This window comes from Pan paniscus, chromosome 4 (genome assembly GCF_029289425.2).
Source record: "Pan paniscus chromosome 4, NHGRI_mPanPan1-v2.0_pri, whole genome shotgun sequence".
In the NCBI taxonomy this organism is placed as follows: domain Eukaryota; kingdom Metazoa; phylum Chordata; class Mammalia; order Primates; family Hominidae; genus Pan; species Pan paniscus.
Window position 1 is genome coordinate 63,534,661 of NC_073253.2, and position 18,037 is coordinate 63,552,697.

Consider the following 18,037-nt stretch of genomic DNA (forward strand, 5'->3'; position numbering starts at 1 on the left):
CAAAAGGCCAGCCTACCACATTATTAGTGAATTATATCAGTTGCCTGAATTTCTTTATTTATCTCTCTAAATTCATAGCTCTTATAATAGTCCTCCACGTTTCTAAGTTATTGTGGTCCCAGCCTCTGACAGTGTGGGTTGATGTTCTATATCCATAGCTCCAGGACATGGGATTTTAGGATCCATAAAACTTAAAAATAATATGGAGATGCACAAAGGGTTGCCTACTTTTTATCTCACCAAGTAAGGAGGTTTAAAGATATATACAAGCCACAGAATATCATCCACATTTCTTTTGCTTGGAAACAAACAAATTAAAATATTTTACTGTTACCATCATTAAACCAAAACTCAAGAAGGTCTCAATCTCATAATAAAGACTAGTTATTTGAGTTAGATAATTATCATTATGAAAAACCCAGTATTTTGTGGTGATTAGTGAACCATATTATCGTGCTGGTATTTGGGAAATGCAATCTGTCGCCATATTAACTACGTTGGACTCTGCTTTGCACTAATTCCCCAGGAAACATGAAAATTGTTGTAACTTTTCCTAAAACTCCTAAAGCCCGACTGTCTGCTGTGACAGAATGTGGATGCTATTCTCAAGGCTCCATCAATAGCAGAATGGCTTGCTTCACCATTGCCATGATCTAATGGTTCACTCCTGTGTCCCTCATTGCATCCCTTCTGCACTCACAGAGTCATTTTATTTTTATGTCTTTGTAATTGTTCCAATGTGATGAATATAATAAATTCTTGTATTTATATATCTTGGTCTCTCCAAAAGCAGGAACTAGTATCATTCTTTGATTATTTTAGTCATGTATATTCTTTCTTATCTTTTTTCCCTCCATTTGCCTTTAACTTGGTGAAGGACTAGATAACACCATATACATTTCCTTTCAGTTTCCTTTTCCTTATGCATTTCATTTTTCCCTCCCCTGCCCCATCTGCCCTTCCCCTCCTCTTTCCTTAATCTCTCTTTTCCTTTCCCTTTTTCTGTCCTTTCTTCCCTCCCACCTTTTGAGTTCATTTCCTTCCTTCCCTTCCTTCCTCCTTCCTTCCTTTTTTCCTCCCTTTCTCTTCCCAATGAGCAAAAAATAATACTAAACACACAAAATTTCAGTGAACATGTTTTATTGAGTTTTTAAAAAATATGTAAAGAAGGCCTACAGATTCCAAGGAAATGCTCACAGAATCTTGTGACTTAAAGTGCTCCCAAGATATTCAACTTTAAACACTTTTTTCTTTTTTTTTCTAAGACATTGTGCTCTGGAAATATATACTAGTCATACCTGCTTTCAATATTGAAGATAACACATTTTTCTCATTAGTTTTGATAATTACTTAAATTATTATGTGGAAGTGACCATTCTTGTGTCTAATGTGAAGATTAACAAGCATTTTACTTTTCAACATACCAATACATTGAATTGCAAGTATTCACACGGAAGGCCTCTTGATTCTCCAACTGTTTTGAGATAACTAAGCTGATTTTGGCTGGTGTCAGCAGCACTGACCCAAGGCCTAGGATTTAAATCAAGGCTTTAAGGAAAGCAAAGAATCACTGAACATTTACTTTTTTTTCTTTTCTAGTTGTCTTGAAGCAGTTTAGGTTAGCTAATTTGTTTTTAATGCCCCTTTAACATTAACGTAACTTTTAAGTATGTATTATATCTTGAAGATATTTATAAAATTAATAAGTTGGGTCCTTTCACATCTTCCTTGGTAAAATAAAAATTCCCTATAATTCATCTAAATTGAATATTGCTTACAGAAATAATTTTTACTTGAGTAGTATTTAAAGACATCTGTACATTATGGATATTATAGTTATTTAATAGGTCTGAAAGGCTTATAAAATGGTGTGTATTTTTATAAATGTCCTATTATATTATTTCTCCATATGGTTTACTTAATGGTTTTTCCTAAGAAGAATAATTATCTTTTCTTAGAAGACTTACAACTGCATGTAGATGAAAAGACTGTTTTATTCTCTATTTTAAATTGAACCAAAGATAAATTTTTCTGCCATTGACTACATGAGCCACCTATAGTGCATGAGCCTGAGTCTTCAGAACAATTCATCAGCAAAGTCCCTGCTGCTGTCTTTATGGGTGCTGGTTGATTTACTACTACAAGGTTGTAAAAGGCCCTCAAGATTATTGATTAGTTCAATGCACAAAAACCTGCTGACTTTATGTGTTTCGCTCTTGATGCCAGGACAGAGGAGACAGCAAAAGTGTACACTGGAAGTTTGTGACTGCTAATAAGTTGCTGATTACTTGCCACCCGAGAAAGAGAAAGATGAATGATGGTCTATAGTGTTTCTCAGTAGTGGATCAAATATTCTGAGTGGTTGCTGAAAGCTTCCATAATATTTATCAATGTTAAAATCTCTTAGTAGAAAGTATGCAGAAATTTAATTGGTAAAGAACAAGAACTTTTTGGAAGTCATGATGAGATTTTGATAGTACCAAATGTAGTGAAGCCTGTCAAAGCTCAACTATCTGTCTTCCCCTGGAAGTATCTAAAAATATAAAGTATGGAAAGGTAGCATAATAGAATCAGCTAGGACTTCAGCCCTGGATCCCAGTGTTGAAGTATAGTTAGCATTCTTTTACTACATGGAGTAATCTTTTTTCCTAATTTAGTGGTACCTAAAAGTCTTTGAACCAATATGACATTTAGGCCAATTTGTTCTAGTTCATGAATATACAAATATAGTCTCCAATTTTACAACTCCAGAGAGCTGTTACTTTCACTGGGTATATCCAAACCCCATCTTCCTAGAAACTAGCCTGAATCAGCAATTTCACCACCTTCAAACCTGGTTTATTCCAACCCTCGCACTCGTATGCATCCTACTTTATGCAAAGTCTTAAAAGGTCAACAGGGCACATTAGAATACTGTCTCACTGTCCTTATATTAGTAAATATTTCCAAATATAAGCTGTGGCCCTGAACCCCAGAATAGTTCAAACAAATGTCATGTTCCCTGAACATAGTGCATTTTATAATTTAAATCCACACTGCTGTTATTAGCCATACATAGCAGAACAAAAGCATGGTTTATGGTATTTTAGTCATTAGTCTAGGGGATAATCAAGAAAACTGAAGAGATGGCAAGAAAACAGAATTTTGGTTTCAGCTTTTCCATGTTGTCACTCAGTCATTGTCAGCTACCTGCAATTTACAGCCCGATCTTAATATTTAGTTGGGATGGTTTAATAACATAGTCATGTGTTCCTCATCAAATCTCATAGAATACTCAACTTTCTTGAAAAGTGCCTCGCAGCTTCCATTATGCTTCCCAAGCAGGTAGCTCTTCAAGGAATACTGAAAAGCAGTGTATATTCTGCCAGGTTTTTCCCCAAGAATTACCTTTCTTCCACATTTTATTCTTAGCCTGTGGGTAAATTTTGGTATTTTGAACCTATTTCAACACATATTTTCATGCTAAAGCATGACTCAATTGCCAGAAAGTAACATGTAGAGATTGAGAAATAGGATATCTGAGAGATAAACAACCTGGGAAAGCGGAAACTGTGTCCTTAATTACTGAGTGTCTAATGCAAAGCCTGCACTCCAAAACAGTGTTTGTTTTTAAGGTGAGCCTAACAGGGCTGTAGAGGTCATTGCCCTAGTAATGCACTAGTGCATCTTGTGCCTCTTCAGATGGAACTCAGTAAGTGTGGCTGCTCTTCCTCTCAGGTTGTAGGGAAACTTGTGGCTTCAGCAAAGAATCCCTATTTTAGCCAAGCTCCAATCTCTGCTTATCTGCAGGTCTTTAGTTGACATGATTTCATCCATTCTTTCCCTACTGGCAAACTAAACATATAAATGAAAAAAGTAAACACACAAACACACGCATGTGCGCACACACACACAAAACCAAAAGAAGCAAAAAACCTGCTAAAATTGAAAAAAGTAAAAGAAAAAAATTAACGAAATAATCTTAGTTGATGAGTCTACATCTTCAATGTAAGTGTACCTTCTATAATACATCTTTAAAGGTCAATCAGAAGGAACTGATTGCACCATGTAGGCTTTTTATTGTACTGTTTATGCTCTTATCTTTTAATATTCTTTACCAAGTTATTACATCCTTAAAACTTATTTTTTTTTAAATTCAGTGCTCATTTGTATTCTGTTTCTAATGGAATCTACTTCAAACTTCCTTGACTAGGAAATTTATCATAATGGATATTAGTATATATATATATATATTTTACAAAACCACATGAAAGAATTTTTAAATCTTATTTTCTTTCTTACACTGTTCTCTTTCTGTTAATTTTCCTTTGTTCCTTGTTCCCACCTTCTCTAACTCTTTGCTGGCTTTTCATAAATTCGTATCAACTAAAGATTTCCTATCCTGGAAATTTTATCTTCTCACTCAAATGCTACCTGAGGTTAAAACTTTGAAGAAAATAATTACTCTAAGGTAGCTTAGTAGGTGGGAAGAAAGAACAGGGGTTTGAAAACATGAAGCCTCTTTCTTACCCAAAACATTTAACTTATCCAAAAAGGAACAATACTTTTGTTGTTAGGCTCAATAATAGAAGACCTTCCATTTCTATACATTGGAGACAATTATATTGAATCTATCTACTATTATTATTACTACTAACTACACCCTAACTACTATAAATTAGTTTCATTGATATATAACTGAAAGTACTTAAAATAATGTAATGAAAAAATGAAAGGAGACAATATCTGCACATTTAATACATTTCCTTTACCTAAACTCTTTCAGTAACATACATTTCTCTATTTTATTCTCAGTCCCTGAACTTCATGGGAAAAACAAGCCATTGATCTCTTACGTAGGGGATTCTACTGTCTTGACATGTAAATGTCAAAATTGTTTTCCTTTAAATTGGACCTGGTACAGTAGTAATGGGAGTGTAAAGGTAAGCTAGTTCCTTGATTTGAAGAAAACAACAACAACAGAAAACATTTATTTAAAAAATAACAAGATTGTAACAGACTCAGCATTCCTAAGATGATTTATACTTTTGTTATCTTGTTGTTTAGCTTATGTTCATAAAGAAAGAGCAGTGACAAACAGAGTTGTCATTTGATGGTTTTTGGCATGTTTACGTTATACATATGAAGATACTCTTAATGTTTCATTAGCTGGTAGTTTGTTTTTTAGGTTTAACAATTTAATTACATTCTTTGAAAAGAAATTACATTTTGTGTGTAGTTGCCTAGTTTAGAAATAACCCCATTAGAAAATATTCTTTTTAAAAATCATTCCATGAAAGTAACTAGAAAAAAATGCTAGACATCTTTTTGGGCTTCTGTCTCCTGAAACATCTGTGATAGAATGCAAAATAATGGCACTATTTGAGAAAATAATGAAAACTTTGTAACTTAATCTTACATCTTAGGTTCTATCAGAAAGTGTCATTGGCCTTTTCAAGCTACCTGAGAGAAGCCAAATACTTTTAATTCCTTTTTTACTGAGAGAAATCGCTATTCAAAGAGCTGATATTAAGAAAAACATGAGTATTTTATAAATAATTTCTGGTTTCCTTTCTTCTCCCCAAATAGCCTCTAATGGCAGGAAAATTTAGGACATTGTCCTTTAAGAGACACCCTTCCTTTACCCTGGCACTAATAAGCATTACAATTAAAGTCCCGTTAAAGACAAGCTATAATTGTAGAAGGAACATGTGAGACAGTGTAGATGTTACAATGAAATATTAAATTCCTTCTTAGGCAAAATTGGTGTTATTATAGACTATTGAAGGATGACAGATGATTCAGAAGGGAGTGTGACTTATTCTGTGCTAACAGGTTTAGTTTTTCAATGAAATAGTTCCAACCAAATCCCATAGATGCAGACTGAAGCCATTCCTACTCCTTTATGTCTTCTGATGGATGATGAGGAAAGGCAGTCATTGTGTATATGTAATTTTTTTTAAAAAAGTGTAATTTTGTAAAAACAAATGTCAACTATGGTATTTGAAATACACAGCTTTATTTATTTATGTGTATGTGGTACAACAATACGTGAAAAACATTAGCCTTCATTTAATTATATCAGATGTTGAAAATGTCGTTTTAGACGTACCAGTGCTTTTGTCCATTGCTATACTAGTCATTATCCTCTTAATTTGACTCTAAGCATGAGTCTTATTAGGATGTGAGAAAAGTTTGGGGAATAGGACGCAGGTCAAAACTTGAGCACAAGTGCCTTTTCAAAATGTAGACCAACCATGTGCATCAGAATCAGCTGGGTACTTATTAAAAATATGGTACTTTGATTGATTAGCTCTGACCAATCTGTACCAAACATTCCAGGCAGTGTTGTGCACATGGTGCCAGGTTGCTGTAATTTTTTTTGCACGAATAATATACTCACAGATAGTTATTCCTTGGATAAGCTCTGAGAATATTTGTATGCAGATTAGCATTTATTGAACAGCACAGTTGAGTGATGGAGCAGGAAAAGCATCAAATGGCTTGGGAATAAAATTTAATTTAAATAGATTAAATAAAACAGCCCCAAATAGCTTAATATGGCACCTTGTGAGGCTGTGGAAAACCCAGCAAATCTTAGAAGCCAGCTTATCTGAGTGAGAAAGAAATTCAGATATGAAAAGACAGAAGGTGTGCAGTTCACTTCGGATCCCAGGCTCACAGAGGGTCCCCTCCATTCTATCTACATCAGCTCCAAAAGCCTGAGAGTTTCATCTTCATTTCTAGCCTGGGGAAATCACATTGTCCGAGTGAGCGATTTTCCTTTATAGAAATGATCAGAAATAGTAGCTTCCGGGGTGGTAGTTGTTTGAATATGTGCCTGTGCTTGTGAAGGAAAAAGTACTTTAAAGCACTAGGCAAGGATAGGAATGTGAGACTCAGATGATTGGGATTTTTCTGTTTTTAATTCTTCTATAATATTTATTCATGATGACCTATTTGCTTCTTTGTAGTTTTAAACATTCACTGCTAAATCCTTATAGCAATGTATATATTTTTTCTTTGTTTGCTCCCTGGGAGATCAAACTCTGATAAGACTTAAGTCTGTTATAGATAACCTCTCACAAACTTTAATATGCCTTTCTCTAGTAAGCAATATTGTTGGCATTATCTTATAGCTTTCACTGAAAAACTATGTCATGTATCTTTTATGTGCTATGATAGGAATGGATTTTAATGTCTCCTCATATTAGGTTCCTGTTGGTGTTCAAATGAATAAATATGTGATCAATGGCACATATGCTAATGAAACAAAGCTGAAGATAACACAACTTTTGGAGGAAGATGGGGGATCTTACTGGTGCCGTGCACTATTCCAATTAGGCGAGAGTGAAGAACACATTGAGCTTGTGGTGCTGAGCTATTTGGTGCCCCTCAAACCATTTCTTGTAATAGTGGCTGAGGTGATTCTTTTAGTGGCCACCATTCTGCTTTGTGAAAAGTACACACAAAAGAAAAAGAAGCACTCAGGTGGGATTTCTTTTGTTTGTTTGTTTTTTAGAAAGTATTATCAGTTAATTATAAGTATCATTTACTTATGATATGGATTATGATTTGATACATTGCAATGACTTTAGGATTTTTGGGGAAAATCTTCATTTTCTTATTTGGAGCAGTATTTAGGTTTACAACAATGGTGACAGTGAGCTGGAAACATATACCCATGGTCTTCCTGTTTCAATTCCTGAAAAAACTTAGTATTAAAAATGCCTTTTTTCTTTCTCTTCCCCCACCACCCCCCTCTTTTTTTTTTTTTTTTTTTTTTTTTTTGGTGCTACTGGTACCTAAGTACCAATTAGGTGATATGTATTCTGGCACTGGAATATTAGAAAAATCTATGATAGCTTAATATAAAAAGTCTCAAAGAAACAATTTTTCTTTCACTTAGATTATCATTTAAAAAAATATTTTATTAACCATTCCAGAGTTCTCATTAAAGAGAGACCATCCTGTCATTTCCTATTTTTGCAGCCTGTGCCTGATGGGTTACAGGTTGATAAAGCAGTAATCCTCTAGAAAATTGACCTTACATCCTGTATTCTTTCCTGATTTTATACTAAATTTTTAATGATTTAAATAATGACAAACTAAGCAGTCATGTTTTTGAAAATACCAGGCCACTAAACTATGTTTGATCAGAAATGCAGATAAGGTCTGTAGTGCAGATAAAGGAGGTGTAGGTGTTTAAGGTAGCATGTCTCTCCTTCATTCCAAACAGGTGAAACAGCATAGTACTTACTTACTTAGGAAGGAGGTTTAATTGAGCATATATGTTCCATAAAAGTGACAAACCAACTTCATAGTCAAATTCTTCTTTTGTTACACAGATGAGGGGAAAGAATTTGAGCAGATTGAACAGCTGTAAGTATTATTTTTTACAGATTAATTTTCACTTGGGTAAAATACAGGGAAATATAAAATTGAATGAAATGTTTGCAGTTAGGGGGAGAAAAGGCAGAGGAGTATTTTCTGTATATGTCCACGTGGTGGTGGAAAGTGGCTTTCCAAGTCTGCCTACCTGCGTGAGAATTCTTCTTCATCACTTACTACCTGCACTTCTCTGTACTTCAGCTTTCTTCTCTACAAAATGGATTTAATAATAGTACTCACCATATGAGGTTGTTGGATGGAATGAATATTATATATGTGTAAATGCATAGCATAGGTTATGGTGCACAGAAGGTGTGCAGTAACCATCAGGAAGTATTTAATATTATTATTTTTAAAGCAATAGTTCTCAAGCCTGGCAATTTTTGATCACTTAAGAGTCTCTTTTAAAAAATACGGTTGCTCAGACCTTGCTGAATCTCCTGGATCAGAACCCCCTGGGTTGGGGCTATGGCATCTGTTATTTCTTGAAAACATCTACAAATGGTTTTGATCCTCTGTCTGTTGAAAATCACTGGCCTAGAATTCTATTAGTTATTATTATTCAGAGAACACAAATTGTGCCACAGGTTCTCTTACACAGCCTTTGTTTAGAGTTAAGCATGAGGAGGTCTGGAAATAAAATCACCAGGGATGTAATTTAGTTTGGCAAAGATGGGAGTTCCGAATTCCTCGAAGCCAGAGAACTGAGTATGGAGGCCAGTGACAGAGGTGTCTAAGACTGGGATTAAAGCCTGAACAATAGAGCCAAGGGCTGGGGGCCAGGAAAACGAGGCTAGATTAAAGTTGCTGCAAGAAACCTGAGAAGTGGAAGGCCTGAGCAACTATAACTAACACAAAATGGCACTTAGAGTTTATCAGCCAACAGGAGCTCTATGGAGTGAGTGTTACAGGCATGGATAGCAGGAGTGGAGCAGACAGTTGTCATTTAGATGTTTGTAGACATTATTCAAATAATCATGTTGACTCCATTCACATAGGCTGCTAAAATAAACCAATATGATATGAGCTTCCAAGTTAAGGGCACAAAATAACTACATCAGAAATCCTATAACACCAGATAGAGAAAAGCAATGTTGTCTTAGAATCATAGACTCCCATAGTTGGAAGGGAATTGTATCTCTCCCAAGAGAATCCCTTCTCTTTCTGGAGAACATAGACATCTTATTTATGTTGATTTGAACTTTTAATCTTTCCTATTTCCACGTATTGGCGTTTTTCTTGTTCTTAGCATCATATAACAAACGTGACAGTCATTGACATATTTGAAAACAGAACCTTGCTCGGATTCCTCTATTCTCCAAGCTCTGCCTCCCACTGTCTCTAACCATTCTTCTGAGCTCACATTTGGAAGTTGCATTCTGATTTAAAACACACTCTGAAAGGATGGTACCAGAACAGTGTGGAATGGACCATCACTTCTGAACAATGTAAAATGGATTCAATATATAGTGTAAAAGATGAATTATTTTTCTGAAAATTGGATCAATGTACATCATTTTGCTCATCTTGTATAGCACCGTAAGGATCACTGAAGGTGTTTAGTTTTTCTTCAGGTTATTTCACTATCTTTAGATTGTATACAAATATCAAGGGCACTTGAACTCATTCAGAACAATGAGCTTCTTGATGTCCCTCAAACCATTTCTTGCAATAGTTGCTGAGGTGTTTTCTTAGTGGCCAGTATTCTGCTTTTGAAGAGTACACACAAAAGAAAAACAAGCACTCATGTGGGATTTCTTTTTTTTAGAAAATATTAATTATCAGTTAATTGTAAGTAACACTGTCTTATAATATGCATTATGATTTGATAATTGAAGCCTGCCCCCAAGACCTTGAAGGGCAAGGTATTCATTATGCATACTGGTTATTTAGTTTTCGTCAATCTTTAGAATCTGAGGCCCACATTTGTAGTCCCGCTCTGATAAACTTTGGGTGGAAAAAGAACCATTTTTAACCTCTATTTCAGTGTAGTAAGCATACAAATGTATAGCACCAATATCACACATGTTGGCTGACCTCCTAATTGGCTATTACCTTGCATGTTTCCAAAACCACACATAAGTTATGGTCTTTACGCCCAAGTCCTCACTCATGCTTGGGGAGAAGCAATTCTCCCTGTGCATAAAATCAACAAGCCTTTGTCACTATCATTTGTGGTAACAGCTCCTCTTCAAGCAATGCCATAAAATAAATTCAACATTGTAAGTAAAACATTTTTAGGAAGAAAGAATTCTGTCCGTATTGACATTTTACATTTTAACCTGATAGCCATATCAGTGATGTACTGACTTAATTTTATATAATATAAGCATTTAGTAATTTTCTTTTTTTGTTTTCTGTGCAGGAAATCAGATGATAGCAATGGTATAGAAAATAATGTCCCCAGGCATAGAAAAAATGTAAGTTACTTCTGAATGATATTCCAAATAAAAGGTCAAATTCAATATACATAGGCTATCTATCAATCAGTTACTTTTTTTTAGTTCCATAAAAGATCTGGTCATTTATGATGTGCTCAAATATGCTTGTTAACACTATTATAGGGGAAAATATACAGTATAGTTATACAAAAATAAATCATTTTCCACCAGAGGGCACATAGCAACCAATCTAGAAGTAAATCTTTTGCACTGGCTACATATTTTATTTTATCACCACGGACTAGTTTCTTTTACAATTTTTCATGTAGCTTTATTTGTTTTCCTCTAAAATTTTCTGGATTTTCTGTTATTTTAGTTTCATTTATTCCCATATATTTGGGGGTGTAAACTTATGCATATAAGCTAACTTTCTTTGCTGATTAGATTCAAAATTTTTAGTTCATCAACATTAGAGTAGGAGCTCTGTTTTGGCAGTAGATTGGATCCCTCACTTCCCAGTATTTTTTGCTTTGCTAAAGTGATAGTAAGTTACTATAAAATAACCAGAACATACTAATTATATTTGATTATGCTTTATTTAACTCAGGAGTCTCTGGGCCAGTGAATACAAAACTTCATGTCGAGAATCATTGGAAGATATACAGAGTTCGTATTTCAGCTTTGTTTATCCTTCCTGTTAAGAACCTCTGAGTTTTTAGTTTTAAAAGGATGAAAAGCTTATGCAACATGCTCAGCAGGAGCTTCATCAATGATATATGTCAGATCTAAAGGTATATTTTCATTCTGTAATTATGTTACATAAAAGCAATGTAAATCAGAATAAATATGTTAGACCAGAATAAAATTAATTATATTCTGGTCTTCAAAGGACACACAGAACAGATATCAGCAGAATCACTTAATACTTCATAGAACAAAAATCACTCAAAACCTGTTTAAAACCAAAGTATTCATGAAAAAGAAAGCCTTTGCCATTTGTCTTAGAAAGTTATTTTTTTTAAATCATACTTACTATTAGTATCTATGGAAGTATATGTAACAATTTTTATGTAAAGGTCATCTTTCTGTGATAGTGAAAAAATATGTCTTTACTAAGTTGAAATGAATACTTTCTGCCTTTGCTAATGATAGTTATTCTACAATCTCCACAAGAAAAATATACCTTTTATCCGGAAATATTGGTTTAAGGCAAATAAATAAAACTGTGCTTGCTCTAAAGCTCTGCACTACAAAAGCAAATTTTCCAGTCTTTATTCCACTCATAACCACTGCTTTCCCCACCAGGCTAAAGTGCTTCTTAGTCTTAAATAGGGTTTTGAACTTCATAAGGTACACCATTGTTTATGTTTTAGGGTGCAGGTCCATATAGTCGTAATACTTAAAACACTGCTACACTGATGCTTTTGTGGCTCATGGTTTCCTGGTTCTTTGATTTAACACCTGGCTTCCTGGTATCTATGGCTGGTTAAATATCTAAACCTGCATTATTAGTACTTTACAATAATAATTCCCTTGACTGAAGTCCAGAAATACTAAAGCACTTCTTTTTTATTGCTGTGAATGCCTTAGACTTATCTTCCAAAATAGGATACTTCGTTTCTATTGCATATATAACTGAAATATTTTACAAACTCACTGTAATCAAATCTTATAAAATCTGAATCGACATGAAAAGTTGTCAATGCTTGAATGAATACTAAAATCATGCCACAGGATACTAGATAACATAAATGACCATGAAGTGTCCCACTGCTCAAAGGGCAACAACTTTAAGAACAGAAGCAAAGAGTGGTGGTGTGGAACCCAAGATTCTTGGCGACTAGAGGATTTAAAGGTTGGGGAGGAGGAATTCAATGATTTGACAAGAAATACTTTATAAAAATTTGCTCCATGTATTGGCTAAGAAAAATATAATAAAATTTTGGTAGTGAAAATTGTATCACTAATGTTTACCAATATTACTAGTATGAATAATACACATAAGGTAGTGACTTGGAAGCTGCTCAATACTTTGTTGCTATAACAAAATGCAATATTTTGTTGTAAAGCATCTTAACTACACATATAAGTTTGCTGAACTTGAATACATCCCAGTAATGGCAAACTTCATTTTATTCTTGGTTTTCATTTTATTCTGGTCTCAGGGCCATACATTTATTTTAGTTTAATTAATTATTATTTTGACAACATTACTCGGGTAATATCTATATAATGGTAGATAACCGATCAGTTAGCTTAATTAATCTAAACTATTTGAATTCAGGGAAATATTAGTCAAATCTGCTGTTTGACTAAATACAATTCAAAGCAGTATATTTGTGATTTGGAATATAGAACATGAACAAATGTGTAGCCCATCTGCAGTATGCATTCTTCCATTTTACCACCACTAACCATTGAGGCTCATACAATTTTCAAGCAAGAAGCATTGCTTCCCAAAGGTAAAATAATCAGGAATATTTCTATAGTAAATGGAATTTTTAATTGGCAATACTGTTTATTTTTTTCTAGCAAAGACAATTTATCTCAGTAACCTTAAATAGGAAAAGTACTCAAAAATTAAAGTTGACTTTTGGCTTTTTGTAGTCTCTCTGGAGGACTTCCAGAAAATTACCACTGTTGGATTTTAATCTGCTTCCATTAACCAGTCTTACAGAGATGATAAATGAATTAACTAATATTGACCAAATATAAATTGACTGCAAATAATAAGCCGCATAAAAGTTGAAGTAGGAAAACTACTCCAAGTTTATATATTAGGCACCTTGGGGAATTCTCTTAGTCTTTCCAGCTAACAAGGATTTTCAGCATAATAAGTAGATTTAATGATGGCATAAAATTCCCAGATACTTTCATATACATTTTTTGCCAAAGTGTAAATCTTCTCCTTTTGCAGTCTTTTTGTTATTATCCCAACATCTAGCTGCTCAGGCCCTAATTTAGAACTCATTCTGATATTTTCTTCTTCTGTATTAATTAATACTTATGGGTCATGAATCCCTGCTCCTTTGACCTTTTTAATAGCTCATGAATCCATCCCATTGCCTCCCCAACTCTGCCCACACCTGCTGCAACAGCTAATGCCTTGATTTTCCTACCTCAGTCTCCTTTTCTATTAATCCCTCTTTTGCGTGGCTGCCTGAGTCCACTTTCTCAAACACAAACCTCACTATGCAACTTTGGAATCTCTGTAGGCTCACCTTTGCCATTTCTTAATATTGCATTCTCCAAATTGCTAATCTCTATCCAGTCTCTCGAACTAGACTTGGCACATGGAGATTCCGCTCAGAAAGTGCTCTTCACACTTCTACCTGCTTGACTAACCCCAGATTATCTTTCAAGACTTTAATCTGATCTTGTGTCTTAGAGAAGCCCCCATACGTGGTAGAGCATGTACCATCTTACATGCTTAAATAACTCCACATTTATTTGTGTTTATTACTCTGTGTTATAAATATACATTTGTTGGTCTCTCTCTTGGATTATTTTGTTTCTTTGTCCTGTAACTACCACTGAAAGGGTGCAATACAGCTTTCTTGAAATGTGTATTGAACGGATGAATGTATAAATAAAAATTAAATTTTGTAAATTTCTACTTATTCTTAGAAAAAGAATCTAAATTGTGACAAATCAGAATTGAAAAAAGTATTCTAATAAAGAAAAACAAGCTTTTATAACTTCAGTATTTGCTTCTTTTACTTTGAAAAACACATAGAATAGTATAAAGGTCCAGTCATATTTTCTGTAATAATGAATTAGTGTCTTGTGAGCAAAATGAGTTCTAATTCCTAAACTATTACACAGATTATGTTGCTTTCAACTTATTTAAATTTCCCTTGTTCTTCATGTTTCATGGACAGTACAAATGCAAACCTTATTTTTATCCTTTATTCTAATAACATAATGCATTGATTTTAAATGTAAAGAATTTTAGGCTGCATGGTGGCTCACACCTATAATCTCAGAACTTTGGGAGGCCAAGGAGGATGGATCACATGAGGATAGGAACTTGAGATCAGCCTGGGCAACATAGTAAGACCCTGTCTCTCCTAAAAATAAAAAAGAAATTATCCAGGCATGGTACTTGCCTGTCTAGTTCCAGCTACTTGGGTGGCTGAGGCGGGAGGATTACTTGAGCCCAGGAGTTTGATGCTGCACTGAGCTATGATTGCCACTGCACTTCAGCCCGGGAGACAGAGGAAGACTCTGTATCTGTTCCCCCCAAAATTTAGTGATTGTATTTCTTTACATCATACTGTAGAGAGTTGATGTTTGTGTTCACTCCACTAACCTCATTCCACTTTCCCCTGCCAGTATACTTCAGAATATCTCAGATCCAATTCAAAATTTAATCTTAAAAGGTATAATTATTTTCACAGTTTCATAGTTTAGTTTTGATCACTGAAAGCATTTCTTTCATTTTGTCTAATCGAACAAATTTATGCAAAGAATTGGGGACCTATTCCTCATTAGTATTGTTCATCTGTAGGTGGAAATAAGTTCAAGTATGTGTTGCAGTATTAATTAAAGGCAAAGTGACCTACTTGTACTATATTCTGAATAAATACTTATTGAATGAATGAAAAATAGAAGAATGACTCAATTATTTTAGAATCTTAAGTTATACAGATTTATGTAATGTCTATTTTGATTTTTATTAATTAACCATGAATTTATCCTACTCTAGTATTGAGAAAAAGAAAATGGAACTATAGACCCTTCTTTCATATGATACTTAGGAATGTATCTGCACTGTATCCAGAAAGTCAGTTACATGCCCTGTTTACCAGTTGAATTCTGCTTCACTAAGGATAATAATAACTGACATTGAGTGCATGGCATATGATGGGCACTGTGCAAATTGCTTTGACATGCTTTGTTCATTTAATCCACACAATGGTCCTATGCTATAAAAACAGTTAATATCTACTTTTTTAATAGATGAGGAAACTGCAGCTTAGAGAGATTAGGTAAGCTGCCTTAAGTCACCCTGCCTGTAAGTGTTTAGAGCTGAGATTCACATTCACGGAGTCCTCCTGAAGAACCTAAGATTAACCACCACGTTGAACAGCTTTGGCCTGCAAGTTACATGCTTCTTAGAAAATGAGGCTATTATCTATAATCTGTATTTTTAATATCAATTTTTTATTCCTTTCAACTGGTCAGTTATATCATAAATTCCATGGAATTTTTATGGAATCCATGCTTTGCCACTTTTGTATCCCTATAGTGGTGCTGGGGAATCAAGACACATTTATTTACCTTAGCACTCTTTCTTTCTTTCTTTCTTTCTTTTTTTTGTAATTTTACTTATAAATTGGGAGGGTGGCCATAAAATTTATCATCCAACCACTGAAATGAAAGAAGGTGCTATTTATGATTTCCCCAGGACAACAGGCAGAAAATAGTCTCTGGTCGTACATTTAGCCTGCAGAGAGAATTTAAGTACATTATGGATAGTCTGCCATAGACACAGCAGTAGCATCTGCAACAAGTAAATGATAAACAAAAATCAACTTTCAGGGAAATAGCCATTTTTAGTAAACATAGGGAAATAGCCATTTTAAGTAAATGTCAGGAGAGTCTCACTATAAACTGCCTATAATGAGACAGTTTAGTAAGCTTAAAGTTTTATTAATTTCCAAAAGCATCTAATAGGTTGAGATTTATTGGCATTCAAAAGTATGATTCACAGATTGTAAGAGAAGCTGGCAAAGAAAGTCATGTTTTTGCTAGCCTATGGAATGCACTGGAGAATTCTTTGGGCTTGCGTATCTTCTGATTCATGTGTCATAATAATAATGTCTGTGTGATTCTCAGTGAATCATGAATGTGTGATTGTGCTTTTATGATAAAATTTTCTTATGAAGTCAGTGAAAATAATTCATGAATAATGTTGTCAAAATTACTTTTAATCACAAGATTAACCTGCAACAACTATGTATATTATTTTTATGTGTTGGCTTATTATGTTCAAAAACTTTGTTTATAAAAACTGATTTTGCTATTTAATTTTTAACTTACTTTAGAAAATAATGTAACACAATGTTAGATTTATTACATATGTAACTTAATACTATTTAATGCTGCAAAATCATAGCACATGTTTGTAACTATCACATTTTATTAACTGTCTTTGTACTTTTAAAGAAAGAAATATGATCATAATCTTTAGTTTTATTTAAATCAAGGATCATGGATTTATTTTGACATACTTTCTAATAATTATAATGTTTTCCTTTGTTAGCATATGTGCCTAAATTCTCATTGAGGGCTTTCTGTACTGTGTAAATAGCACAGAAAATGTCTATATAGGAATGTTTAAAAAGTATTTTCTGTTGCATGTAACTCAAAAGATGCATCTAATATGCAATTAAATTGAATAAAATAGTACTTAGTGAATTAAAAATTTAAGTATTGAAAAACATTGTCATGCTTTTTATTTTTAATAGTGGTTTAAAAGAGAATGTAAAGGCACTAAACAGAATACACTAGTTTTTTTTTCTTTGTGTATACTCACAAATAATTTAAATCATGTTGAACAATATGTCCTTCTCAAGCCCAGTGAAAAAGTGCACCTAGAGCTGGGACTCTAGTTTAACACATCAAACCAAAAGTCTTTCAGAAAGGAATTTTCAAAGTGTCCCAAAATACATTTGCACAATTTAAAAGGCAGTAGCGAACTTCATAAAAATAGATATTTTAAGTCAAAATGATGCAGAGAACAAATTTTCTTGTTGTTCTGGGTAAATTTTTTTCATTATATTTTAAGTTCTGAGGTACATGTGCAGAATGTGCAGGTTTGTTACATAGGTATACACGTGCCATGGTGGTTTGCTGCACCCATCAACCTATCATATACGTTGGGTATTTCTGCTAATGCTATCCGTCCCCTAGCTCCCACTCCGCAACAGGCCCCGGTGTGTGATATTCCCCTCCCTGTGTCCATATGTTCTCATTGTTCAATTCCCACTTATGAGTGAGAACATACCGGTGTTTGGTTTTCTGTTCTTGTGATAGTTTGCTGAGAATGATGGTTTCCAGTGTCATCCATGTCCCTGCAAAGGATATAAACTCATCCATTTTTATGGCTGTATAGTATTCTATGGTGTATATGTGCCACATTTTCTTTATCCAGTCTATCATTGATGGGCATTTAGGTTGCTTCCAAGTCTTTGTTATTCTGAACAGTGCCACAATAAACACACGTGTGCATGTGTCTTTATAGCAGAATGATTTATAATCCTTTGGATATATACCCAGTA

General features: G+C 34.1%; 1 protein-coding gene across 2 annotated transcripts in view; it reads left to right on the top strand.

The window, feature by feature from the left end:
* EMB (embigin) overlaps positions 1-17,185 on the top strand; it is a 49,750-nt gene extending 32,565 nt beyond the window's left edge. For both annotated transcript variants that reach the window (XM_008952719.5, XM_003827343.7), the window contains exons 5-9: positions 4,795-4,922; positions 7,194-7,470; positions 8,328-8,361; positions 10,736-10,790; positions 11,359-17,185. In XM_008952719.5, coding sequence (XP_008950967.3) covers positions 4,795-4,922; positions 7,194-7,470; positions 8,328-8,361; positions 10,736-10,790; positions 11,359-11,376 — 512 coding nt within the window. In that variant the 3' untranslated portion in view covers positions 11,377-17,185. The remainder of the gene's footprint in view (positions 1-4,794; positions 4,923-7,193; positions 7,471-8,327; positions 8,362-10,735; positions 10,791-11,358) is intronic.
* The last annotated feature ends 852 nt before the right edge of the window (positions 17,186-18,037 follow it).